Raw genomic sequence first — 13,701 nt, 5'->3', positions numbered from 1 at the left:
GCCCTTCAAACCACGCCATCAGTAAGTCACCGATTTAACCCTAGCCTAATCACAGGACCATTTGCAAAGACCAATTAATCTACTAACAGGTACACCTATGTCTTTGGACTGTGAGAGGAAACTGGAGGAAACCCAAGTGTTCATGGGGAGGACATACAAACTTCTTACAAGTGATGTCAGGATTGAATTCCAAACTCCGACACCCCAAGCTGTAATATTGTCTCGCTAACCACTACACTACCGTGGTGACCCTCAAGCAGTTGTTATTCAATGTAGAAGAGAGTGTAAAAAGAGTGGATGGTTGATAGCTGGCATTGATTTGATGGGCTGAAGAGCCTGATGCCATGTTGTCACAGAGTCACAGAACCCTACAGTGCAGGAGCAGGCTCTTGGCCCGTCTAGAGTGCCAGCCTGGTCTCCTGCCTAATTCCATCTACCTGCACCTCGACCCTCCTCTCATCTGTGCACCACTCCAAACTTCTCTTAGACATGACAATTAAACCCACATCTACTACTTCTGCTGGCTGCTTGTTCCACACTCCTCTCTCTGAGTTCCACTTGGATGGTTAACTGCTTTACATGTGCAAGAGTAAAACTACAAACATAAATGAACCCAAGAAGTGAAATCCAAGCTGAGGTATAAACCATCCAACATGGGTAGTGTTGCTGACTGATTTATAATTACAATAATAAGACAAATTAGGACCAGTTTATTGGACACAAGTATGACAGTTCTACAGAGCTGGCTGTTCATTAGTAAATAATGAGACATTAAATTGATCCATTTGGATGAACAATTAACAGATTAGCATTTGCAAAGGTGAGAGAGGATGTTATTAATCACCACGTAAATCAGCAGAGTGTTTGTAGACAGGCCCAGGTCTATTTAACCCTCGCTCTGCCAGATGCAACAGGGAATTGTGTGCTCCCTGGCCTCATCAACTTTTCTGACAGTTTTCACATTGTCACAAAGACAAATCATAATGTCGTTCTGGTGTAAAAAAAATTCTTTCAAATTCAATCCTAACTGACAAATTTCTACCCCCTGCCCCTGTTCTGGGAATTACTGTAAGTAATTTGCAAGTTAGAAATGTCCAATACGTTATTTTTTTATTAGACATGTTTTAAAATTTAGACATACAATGGCATTACTGTAATATTACAGTGAAATGAGGCGGGAGGCAGCCTAGCAGTTAGGGAAGTACTATTACAGTTCAATTCATGCCGCTGCCTGTGAGGAGTTTGTACGCTCTCCCCGAGACCGTGTGGTGTCCTCCGGGGGCTCCGGTTTCCTTGCACATTTCAAAGACAGATAGGTTAGTAGGTTAATTGGTCACACAGGTGTATTTCGGCGGGATGGGCTCAAAGGGCCCACTCTACAGAAATAAATAAATAAATAAACAGCTGGTTAAGGGCCAGAAACGATTGGCTGGTGGAACTCCGTGCATTGAGCAGTATCTGGGAAAGGAAAGCAATTGCCAATGTTTTGGATCAAAATCCTGCACCAGGGTTTCAGTCTGAAATGTTAACAGTTCCTTTCCTCCCACAGTGTTGGATGTGGGCTTGATTACATTTATTAGAAGTTTGGATAGGAAATGGATGGAATGGGTATAGAAGGTGTGGGTCAATGGGACGAGGCCAAATAACAGCCTGTCATGGACTGGATGGGCTGAAGGGCCTTTTTCTGTGCTGTAGAGTTCTATGACTCTTTAGTCAGCCAGCAGTACTCACCATGCGATGAAGCCGGATAAATTCTCGAGCATCGCCTTTAGCCCAAGGAGGAAGAATCACATCCCCTAGTGTAGTCCCGTCCTGCATAGAGCCTGCAAATATATTTAATGCTGTTTGATTCTGATGTATAAATCCAAGATTCTTTCAGAAGTCAGGAAAGAGGCACTACTTAAAAGACATGCAAGCATATAAATAATTGTGCCAGCTGGTGGGGTAGTGGCATCAACGCCAGACTTCAGAGCGAAGGCTCCCGGGTTCGAATCCAGCCGGCTCCCTTGCACGCTTTCCATCCGTGAGCATCGAGCTAGCAACTCGGCCTCGTCAAAACAAGAAAGCCTGCTAAAAAAGTGCTATCACGATTGTGTCCCGATGACTCCACTCAGAGTTAAGGGCTTTCTTCTTCTTCTTCTTCATATAAATAATTGTAAAACTGTGAATAAAATAACAATTAAACAGTCTAATCTAAGAATTAAACAGTTGGATCCAACAATGCTGATTCAGTTGAAGCCTGCCAACAATACTGAATTCAGATAGCACACATCCCTTCTGGAAGAACATAGCTGATATCAGGAGAGAAGGCATTATGGCATGGGTGTCTCATGCAGTCAGAGATCCACTCCTGGAAAAGTTAGGAAGGATTTGCAGTTTTCCAGAGACAGTAACCTGAAACCAGAAAACCTGACATATCTGGAGAGGAACTTTGTGAAATTAAGTTTCTCAATGGGTCGGGTTACCTCATATAACATTAAAATTATTCACAGACCAGCAACCTGACTCATAAAGATCAGCGCACAAATAGTCAGTTAGTGCCACCATTACCCCCTTGAGCCCCAAAGCTCCTTTGATACTTCCAGGTGTATCAACACACACAAATATGGTTCTGGCCAAGGATGTGTCAGCTGTGGATATAATAGAGCAGTTTCATGTATTTCAGTCTGATAGGCATTAAATTGCCTTGATATTGGATGCATTTTAACCTGATTTAATACATAGTAATGCATAAAATCTGTGTAAAGCACATTTTGAAGTCCTACACTGGTTTCCCGCCCATTGACACTGGCTGATAGGGTGGTAAACAATGGGCACCATATGCTGGTCCTTTCTAGCTGAGGCATTCAGTCCATGAGTCAGGTCTATAAAGCTCTGGTTAGGCCATGTCTAGATTATTGCATTCATTATTCGTTCTGACCAGTCCATTGTTGGAAGGATATGGAGGCTTTGGACGGGGTGCGGAGTAGGTTTACCAGGATGCTATCTGGATTAGAGGGTATGTGATAAATGAAGAGGTTAGGGTTGTTTTCTCTGGATGAGTTGGGGTCACAAGGATGTCATAGATTTTTGGTGAACCTCAAAGTCATTAATTAGCCCACACAGCACAGAGGTGGGTTCCTCCTCCCACTGAGTCCACACTGACAGACAAACCCCCATTCACCTCAATCTCATTTCATCCTTGTCGTCTCCTACATGTTGGAGCCCCAATGTCTGCTTGTCTAGGAACCTGGGACAAAGGTTTGGAGGCCCGGAGACAGCCTGATCCGAGGTCGCAGGACTGTGTGTGAGGGTGGCATGTAGGCTTGTTTTGCTGTCGTTGTTGATGCTGCTTGTGCTGTGTGTTGTGTTGCTATCATTTTGAACATTGTGGGCATACTATGTTGAGGCCGGAATGTATGGTGACACTGGCAGGTGCCCCCAGCACATCCTTGGGTGTGTTACTTGTTAATGCAAATGAACCAGTTCACTGCATGTTTCAATTATGTGTGATAAATAATTCTGAATCTGAATCCTAATCTCACCAACTGCACCACCCTGCCATTCTATCCCTTATCCAACCACAATGGACAATCCACAGTAGCAAATAAACCATGCAATCTGCAGCTCTTTGGCCTGTGGGAGGAAACCAAAATGCCCAGGAGAAACCCACATTGTCACTTGATGATCCATCATACATACCGAACTCCAGCTTGTTGTGATTCAGCAGGAACTCGGGCAGGTAGAAGAACTCCGGGGTGAGTTCCCTGACGTCGCTCATATTGTCCCTGGATGATGACTCCCACTCCTTCTTAATGTTGAAAAACATCCTGTCCGCCACGTCGAAACTCCCTCCCTAGAGACAGAATCACCGAACATTTACAGGACCGGGGGCCATTTAACCCATTGAGTCCAAACTCGTCCCTTATTCCCATTAATTCCCCACTGCCCTGTTCCAAGACTTATCCAGTTTCTACATGAATGGTGTTATCTCTAGAACTTCCCAGGATAGTTCAATCCAGTCTCCAACCTCTCACTGTGGAAAAATTACTTTCCTCATGTCAGTGTTTGTCTCCATGTCCTCTACTCCATGGCACTTCCATCAATGAGAATAGCTTCTTTCTCTACTCTGTCCATATCTCATGCCAGTCCTCTTTATAGATACAGAGCAGTAACAGGCCCTTCCAGACCAACGAGCCCAAGCAGCCCAATTACACCCATTTGACACATTAGCCTGCGAACCCATCAATCTTTGGAATGTGCGAGGAAACTGAACACTTGGAAGAAACCCACATGATCATAGGGAGAACATACTGATTCCTTACAGTGGGCACTGGCTCTGTAATAGTACTACACTAAATGCCATGCCACCGTTTCACCCTTAAGACATTCAGTGGGCCAGGCATAACTCCGCCGTACACTTGCCTCCAGTTCCAAAACAATCAACCTTCCACCACTATTTTTGCAACACACACAAAATGCTGGAGGAGCTTAGCAGGTCGGGCAGCATCTATGGAAATGAATAAACAGTCGATGTTTTGGGCTGAGACCCTTCTTCAGGACTGAAAAGGAGAGGGGAAGATGCCAGAATAGAATGGTGGGTGGAGGGAACGAAGGCTAGCTGGAAGGTGATACGTAAAGCCAGGTAGGTAGGAAAGGTCAAGGGCTGGAGAAGAAAGAAGTTGATAGGAGAGGAGAGTGGAGCATAGGAGAAAGGGAAGGAAGAGGGGAACCGGGGATGTAATAGGCACGTGAGAAAAGGTCAAAGTGGGTACAGAGGAAGGCGTTTTCTTTACTGGAAGGAGAAATTTTGGGGCACTTCTTTGTTTTCATGGATGTTTGTGAAGAAAAAGTATTTCAGGATGTATATTGTATACATTTCCCTGACATTAAATTGGACCTTTGAACCTTTGAAATCTATATTCTCTGTTTCATATAATTTAACCAATTCCCTATGTCCACTGTCAGTGACTCTGAGCTACAGGCTTCAATCTTGATGACAAGCAGATCTCTGTCTTAGAGTTATACAGAGTGGAAATAGGTCCTTCAGCCCAACGGGTCTATACCTCCCAAGATTCCCATGTAAGCTAGTCCCATTTCCCCAAATCCCTCTAGACATTTCCCATCCATGTACCCACCCAAGCATCTTTTAAATGTTGTTAATGCACCTGCCCCAACTACTTCCTCTGGCAGCTCATTCTATATACTGAACACTCTCTGGGTGACAAAGTCATCCCTCAGGTTCCTATTAAATCTCTCCCCTCTCACCTTAAACCAATAGCCTCCAGATCTTGGTTTGCCTACCCCAGAAAAAGTACTGAGTGCAGTCATCCTATCTAAGCCCTTCCTGATTTTATGAACCTCTGAAAGGTGACCCTCATTCTCCTATGCTCCAATAAATGTCCCAACCTGCTGAACTTCTTTCCATAACTCAGTCTTTTGAACCCCGGCAATATTCTTGTAAATCTCCTCTGCATTCTCTAGCTTAATGATTCCTTCCCCCAGCAGGGTAACCAAAACTGAACACAATATTCCGATTCTGGGAGGCACGGTAGAGTAGCAGTTAGCATCATGCTTTGCAGCTCCAGTGATTATGATCGGTATTCAATTTCTGCCGCCGTCTGTAAGGAGTTTGTACGTTCTCCCTGTGGCCACATATGCTTCATCTGTTTGCTCTGGTTTCCTCCCACAATCCAAAGATGTACGGGTTAGGATATGTAATTTGTAGGCATGTTATGTTGGCACTGTAAGTGTTGGCATTCTCAGACTGTGTTGGTCTTTGACGCGTCTGTACACTGCTGGGAGACTGTACCATCGATTGCTGGACATCATTGCTCACGGCCTTGGACTGTAATGAGTGAATATGCTTCTTTGCTCGATATTTTGAATTATGTTACTCATTATGTTTGAATGTTTGTTTGCTATTTTGAATGTTTTGCACCTTGGCTCCAGAGGAATGCTGTCTCGCTCAGCTGTCTCTATGTATGGTTTAATTGATAATTAAACTTGATTTGATTTGATGCATTTCACTGAGTGTTCTAATGCTTCAATGTACATACGAAAAGTAAAGCTAATATTTAATGCAGCCTCACAAACATCTTGTTCAAACTGCAACTTAATTTCCCAACTTCTATATTCAGTACCCTGAATGCTGTAGGCTAGTGTGCCGAAAGCCTTCTTCACCACACTGTCACCACTATCATACCACCACGTACTTGTACTCTACGGTGTATTTTCCTTTCCAGATGTTCTGGAGAGCCATGGAATGGTGTTTCCATTCACTGACTTCCATTTGGCGACTCCACCTCTGCAGCTTACCACCCCAACCAGCCTGCTTGGTCCAACATCTCCAATGTCTTTTACAATAAGCAAAAGTATTCAAAGACATGAAAAGTGGAAACACATTTTAAATTCCTCTTTCCATATGTACTGGAATTTCCAGGAGATTAATATTTAATTCCTGGAAACTATGAGACAATCCCAAAGGCTGCCAGACCTTCATTCTTTGACAGCCCCTCACAACTGGAAGTGTTATCATTCAAACATGATATGAAATGTATCAGAAGGTTCAGGGCCGGAAGCCAGAAGCTTGGTCAAAGCTTCGATTGAAGACAGCTTTGGAGGAGGACATAGAGATAGAGTGGCAGAGCTGGTTGGGGAGATGGCCTCACAGAGTTTAGGGGAATTTAAAGAAAGTATTGGTTTATTATTGTCACATGTACCAAGATAGAGTGAAAAGCTTGTCTTGCATACTGTTCATACAGATCAGATCATTACAGAGTGCACTGAGGTAGAACAATAACAATGCATTATAGGGAGGTGTTAGGAAACAGATGAGGCCATGGAAGGATCAGAAAAGAAGGAAAAATTCCTACTTTATAATAAACTAAATATTCTTCTACAGATCTAACATCTGAACTATTTTGAATCCATCAAGCGGTACCTGGGTAGATATGCTCATTCTAATTTGATCCTGACATCCGTTCAGCTTGTGTAGTTTAGGGAGTGGGTTTTATCCTTAGCCCTCTGTACATTTAGTTGGGAAAATCCAAAAATTGACCCCAGTTAACAGTGGGCGGAGACAAGTCTTGCTGCTTATGCTTTACACAACGTGATCACAGTATTTATTATGTGGACAATATTTGCCTTAGACGGAGTTTACTTCCCCATTTGGGCTGCATTCACAATTATGGGAATCTCATTGAAACCTATCAAATATTGAAAGCCCCAGACAGAGCGGATGTGGAAAGGATGCTTTGAATAGAGGGAGAGCCTACAAGTAGAGGGCACAACCTCAGAATAGAAGGATATCCATTTAGAACAGAGATGAGGAGGAATTTATTTAGCTAGAGGGTGGTGAATCTGTGGAATTCATTGCCAAAGACACCTGTGGAGGCCAATTCACTCAGTATATTGGAAACAGAGGTTGATAGGTTCTTGATTAGTAATAGTGTCAAAGGTTACAGGGAGAAGGCAGGAGAATGGGATTGAGAGGGATAATAAATCAGCCATGATCAAATGGCAGAGCAGAAGCGATGGGCTGAATGGCCTAATTCTGCTTCTGGAGGACCTGAAATTGATCGCCCTTTCAGCAGATAGTCATTTGAGGATCACCTGTAGACCCAGAGATGACTATGAGAATCTGGAAGGGTATCTTAAGAAAACCTGTCCCATTAAGAACTCATCCCTAGTTCCCCCAAGGTAAAATATTGTTTTATTGTCCACCTTGAAACAACACATATCCCTGGAATGTATTCTCAAATGGAACATCCACCCCACCACAACCATGATCTTCTCCCTAAAACCTCTCCCAGATCACTTCCACTGCTTCCTCACCACCTCCCTTCTTCCCAAATTCCCTTACACCACAGACCCATTTTTGTCACACCCACTCATATACCCTCCCACCCCGTTCTTTTCCATCCATTTCTTTGTCCTACAACTTGCACAGCCCTGCATCACCTCTTGCTAACCCCCTCTGAAACTCCAAACCCATTCAAGTCAAGTCACTTTTATTGTCATTTTGACCATAACTGCTGGCACAGTACATAGTAAAAATGAGACAATGTTTTTCAGGACCATGGTGTTACATGACACAGTACAAAAGCTAGACTGAACTATACAAAAAAAAAGAAGACAGAAAAAGCTACACTAGACTACAGACTGACACAGGACTACATAAAGTGCACAAAAACAGTGCAGGCATTACAATAAATAATAAACAGGACAATAGGGCAAGGTGTCAGCCCAGGCTTCGGGTATTGAGGAGTCTGATAGCTTGGGGGAAGAAACTGTTACATAGTCTGGCCGTGAGAGCCCGAATGCTTCGGAGCCTTTTCCCAAACAGCAGGAGGGAGAAGAGATTGTATGAGGGGTGCATGGGGTCCTTCATAATGCTGTTTCCTTTGCGGATGCAGCGTGTAGTGTAAATATCCATGATGGTGGGAAGAGAGACCCTGATGATCTTCTCAGCTGACCTCACTATCCGCTGCAGGGTCTTGCGATTCGAGACGGTGCAATTTCCGAACCAGGCAGTGATGCAGCTTCCAGCAGCAGATCCTCTCCCGATCCCTGATAACCCACTCCAGACCTTATCCCATCTCAAAACTGCTCACCCAACCCAATTACTCAAAGATAAAATAGTTGCTTATTTCTCTACCTGTACCAAACACCTAATTCCTTCATAACTGCTAGAAACTACTGAATGCGAGACTGCAGGTCATAAAATCATTTCAGAGTTGTAGTGATTGAAGTTATTGATCAGCCTAATGGTTCTAGGGTAGGTTATAGGACTTTTAAGAGAAGTTTGGATAAGTACAGGAATGGGAGGGCTTTGGTCCAGGTGCAAGCCGATGGGACTAAACAGATTAATAGTTTGGCAAGGACTAGATGGGCCGAAGAGCCTGTTTCTGTGCTTTAGTGCTCTGTGACTCTAATAATAAGCAAAGATGTACAGATGCTGGAATTCTGAAATTAAAGCAGGATATACTGCAAGTACTCAGCCGGAAGCTATTGCACAGTTTAACAACTATGAAGCTGTAATCTGTTCAGCTGAAAAAACTAACCAGGAAATGGTGTTGGTTCTGTGACCACAGCTATGTCAAGGTCACCAGAACTGATGATCTTTTCCTCCAACCTCATTGATTTTCTCAGTGCTACTGGTAGGGTGAAATTATCAAGTTTTGTTCCATTAAACTTTAGCTTTATTTGTCATGTACATCAGTGAAATGCGTCTTTTGCATTCTAACACAGTCTAAGGATGTGCTTGGGGCAGCCCACAAGTGTTGTCATGTTTTTGGTGCCAACATAGCATGCCCACAACTCACTAACCCTCACTATACACCTTTGGGGTGTGGGAGGAAACCAGAGTACCTGGAGGAGACCCACACAGTCACGGGGAGAACATACAAACTCCTAACAGAGATTGGCAGGAATCAAACCCGATTGCTAATCATTGGGACTGTAAGCTATGCTATCAAACCTATTATTAATATTCAATGAGTTTCCCTTTTTGATCACATTCCATGACTCCTTGGAATATGTCCCTTCTCATTTTTATGGTACTTCAATCTTTCTCTGACATCCTTAGGCCACTTATATTAAATTTTACCAGTTACACTCAACTCCGTCTCAGACAATTTTTATTATATTTTATTGTTCCTTTTGCAGTTCCTTTAGGCATTCATTTTTTCAGAATTTCTTTATGGTTTTTAACTCTCCAATGGCACTGCTAAGAAATCAAAATTTGTCAAGTTGGACAGTACGACAATAGTTTTGTCATTCTCCTGGACAAGTGACATTTAATTGATAAGAAGACATCACTCACTTTCAAACCAGAAGACATAGGAATAGATTAATGCTATTTGGCCCATCAAGCCTGCTCCGCCATTTCATCATGGCTGATGAATTATCCCTCTCAACCCCATACTCCTGTTTCTCCCCATAACCTTTGACAACCTGATTAACCAAGAAGCTATCAACCTCTGCTTTAAATACACTCAATTATTTGGCCTCCACAGTTGTCCGTGGCAATGAACTCCACAGAAACACCCACATCTGGCCAAAGAAAATCTTTCTCAGCTCCATTCTAAATAGATATCCTTCTATTCTGAGGCTGTGCACTCTGGTCTAAGACTCATCCCCCTGCCGCTGTAGGAAACATCCTCTCCACATACACTCTATCTAGGCCTTTCAATATTCTATAGATTTCAATGAGATACTACCCTAATTCTTCTAAACTTCAGCGAGTACAGGCCCAGAGCTATCAAATGTTCCTCATACAATAAGCCTTTCATTCCTGGAATCACTCTCACGAACACCCTCTGAACCTTCTCCAATGTCAGCGCATCCTTTCTTAAAAGGCCCAAAACTACGCGCAATACTCCAACTGAGGCTTCACTAGTGCTTTATAAAGCCTCAGCATTTCATTCTTGCTCTTATATTCTGTCCGAACAGTGCTAACAATGCATTTGCCTTCCTCATCAATGACTCAACCTGCAAATGAACCTTTAGGAAATCCTGCATAAGGGCTCCTAAGTCCCTTTGCACCTCAGATTTTGACATTTCTAAATGTTTAGAAAATAGTCTATGTTTTTATTCCTTCTACAAAAGTGCATGACCATACACTTCTTGACACTGTATTCCATCTGCCATTTTCCTGCCCATTCTCCTCATCAGTCTAGGTCCTTCTGCACCTACCTGCTTCTTCAAAACTACCTGCCTCTCCACCCATTTTTGTGTTGTCCATGCCCAGAAAGAGGTCAATATTCTATATACTTTGTTTCTGGGTGACAAACGTACCCCTGAAGTTCCTACCTTAAACTTGTGCCCCGACCGTAGCTCACATCTTAAACTTATGCCATCTAGATCTTGGTTTGCCAACCCTTGGAAAAACGATGAGTGCTTTCATCCTATCTATGGCCTCCTGATTTTATGCACCTCAGTAACTGACCCCATTCTCCTACGCTCCAGTGAATAATGTCCCAACCTGTTCAACTTCTCTCCATCACTCAGTACCTGAGTGTCAGCAACATCTCACCTCCCTGAATCACCCAATCAATATGGACCTGTGGCCACTCGATTCCTTATGAACTTCATCCCTTTCGATGTCTGTGACTGTCTGCCATGTTGTCCTCATTGGCAGTGTAGGATAGATCTGTCCAGTATAGTTTAACCTCTAACTGTATTGCAGACTGTAAACTGGTTTAATCTTAATAAGCCAGTCTCTAGGTGCCTTCAGGTGAAAACTCTCTGAGCTCAGCTGTGGGAAGATCGAAGTCTCTCTGAGCCTGAACTGAGAGATTCCAGTCTGGGTAAAACCCAAGATTGCCCGTGGAGCTGACTGCCAGGTGGGCTCAGGAACAGTGGGATTCTAGGTGATCTCTGTTCTTTCTCATTTGGTTCCTGTGTCAGCCCTGTCCTGCACAGACGCTGCATCCTCACTGGCTCTCACTACTCTTTGCTCCCATCTCTCTTTCCCCTTCTAGGCTATTGTGTGGCACCTCCTTCCTTTCAACACTGTGTGTCTATCTACAAGGGTTGCTTTCTCCATCTCATTCCTTCATATTGCACCCTCTCTCTCTTACACACATGCATGGGGACACACACACACATTCTCTCCCTCAGACACATGCTCTCAGACACTCTCCTTCACACACACACTCCCCCACACTCACTCACTCTCTTTCTTTCTCTCTCTCCCTCTCTCAATACACACAATCATTCTCTCTCTGTCGCACACACAAGGTCTCTCTCACTCACCACACATGCACTCTCTCTCACACATGCATACACTCCCTGTTACTTACACACACACACACACACACACACACACACACACACACACACACACACACACACACACACACACACACACACACACACACACACACACACACACACACACACACACACACACACACACACACACACATATTCCCTGACTTCGTTCCTCTTCTCCGGACACAGAACATGCTGCCAACTCGCATCTGAATCCCGTGAGCAGGTCTCAGTGTCTGTGCACTACTCCACCTAGTGGTGAGTTGAAAACTGATAATGATCAACTCACCTGGAAGATTCTGTGGAAAGTTAAATTCAAGCTTACATCTGGACATTGAGTTAAAGGTTAAACTCTTTCCTTTATCACTACTAAACAGCAACAAACTGGACTCTTTACTCAGTAAATAAGAGAACATTACAGGTGGAGCTAAGCACACTGATTTTATATTACAATGGCATTATTTGGTGTTTTTTCCAACTAAAATAACTTAATCAAAGAACAGTTGAAATTCACATGACCAATACTGCTCCAGAGACAGTAAAACTAATCAAAAATTCCAATGAATTGACAACACACATGTAGGCTGATTAATGATTTTAATAGCCAACTATATATGTTTTTACCTCTGTGGATATTTCCTAAGAATTTTTTTATTAAGTTTTAATAACCAACTCTGCACAAACATTTTTTCAGCTTCCCTGAGCTTAATGCGGTGGCTCTGGTCTGTGTACGCTGGAGGACAATGGAATCTAATCAATGTGGGGGGGGGGGGGTGGTGGCAATGCTTGCACACAATTATGGATATTGTTAATATTTTGATATTAAATAGAAAAATTGCTAACAGGCAATGATAACAGAAAAATATTAAGCAAATGGTGAGTGATTTAAAAATATCAGCATTTGAATTTCTTTTCACTGGTCTCTTCACTCTCCTTTAACTCTGTCTGAGAGACTATTGGCCACCCAGCAGCCCTCATGTTCTTTGAGATTCTAATGCCTGACAATATGACTATTGTTGGCAGAATTTCAGGTGGTGATGACAGGGTGTGCAGGAGTAAGATATCAGCTGGTTGAGTGGTGAGGCAGCAACAACCTTGCAGTCAACGTCAGTAAGACCAAAGAATTGATTGTGGACTTCAGAAAGGATAAGACGAGGGAACACACAACAGTCATAATAGGGGGATCAGAAATGGAAAGAGTGAGCAATTTCAAATTCCTGTGCGTCAATACCTCCGAGGATCTAACCGGGACCTAACATATCAATGCAGCTACAAAGAAGGTATGTCATGAGAGGAGTTTGAGGAGATTTGGTATGTCAGCAAAGACATTCGCAGATTTCTGCAGATGTACCATGGAGAGCATTCTGACTGGCTGCGTCACTATCTGGCACGGGGTGGGGGGGGGGGGGCTACTGCACAGAATCAAAATAAGCTGCAGAGAGTTGTAAACTCAGTCAGCTCCATCATGGGCACCGGCCTCCCTAGCATCCAGGACATCTTCAAAAATCAATGCCTCAAAAAGGCAGCATCCATCATTAAGGACCCCCATCACCCAGGACATGTCACCATCAGGGAGGAGGTACAGCAGCCTGAGGGCACACACTCAATGCTTCTTACCCTCTGCCATCAGATTTCAGAATTGACATTGAACACCATGAACACTACCCTACTATTTTTGTTCTACTTATTTAATTTAATTTAATATATATACTCACTGTAATTCACACTTTTTCTATTATCATGTGCTGTTACTTATCATTGTGTTATCATTAACACTACTTATCATTGTGCTGCTGCCGCAAAAACAACAAATTTCACAACATATGCCATTGATATTAAACCTGATCCTGAACTTCAGTTTCTGACCTTTCATATCCATGTACCTGTCCAACTGTCATTCAAAAGGTGCCATTGCACCTGTCTCAACCTCTTCATCTGGCACCT

The 13,701-nt window shown here is 43.2% G+C and overlaps 1 protein-coding gene across 1 annotated transcript in view; it reads right to left on the bottom strand.

Annotated features, from left to right (window-relative positions):
* The window catches only part of wdfy4 (WDFY family member 4), a 427,205-nt gene that overhangs the window by 35,617 nt on the left and 377,887 nt on the right, over nucleotides 1-13,701 (bottom strand). Inside the window, exons 53-54 of the mRNA XM_073025649.1 lie at nucleotides 3,682-3,835; nucleotides 1,732-1,823 (exon numbers count right to left, since the gene is read on the bottom strand). Coding sequence (XP_072881750.1) covers nucleotides 1,732-1,823; nucleotides 3,682-3,835 — 246 coding nt within the window. The remainder of the gene's footprint in view (nucleotides 1-1,731; nucleotides 1,824-3,681; nucleotides 3,836-13,701) is intronic.

The sequence above is a fragment of the Hemitrygon akajei genome, chromosome 21 (genome assembly GCF_048418815.1).
Source record: "Hemitrygon akajei chromosome 21, sHemAka1.3, whole genome shotgun sequence".
Classification (NCBI taxonomy): Eukaryota; Metazoa; Chordata; class Chondrichthyes; order Myliobatiformes; family Dasyatidae; genus Hemitrygon; species Hemitrygon akajei.
The sequence above is the reverse complement of the archived record's forward strand: the minus strand, read 5'-3'. Positions and strand labels throughout refer to the sequence as shown.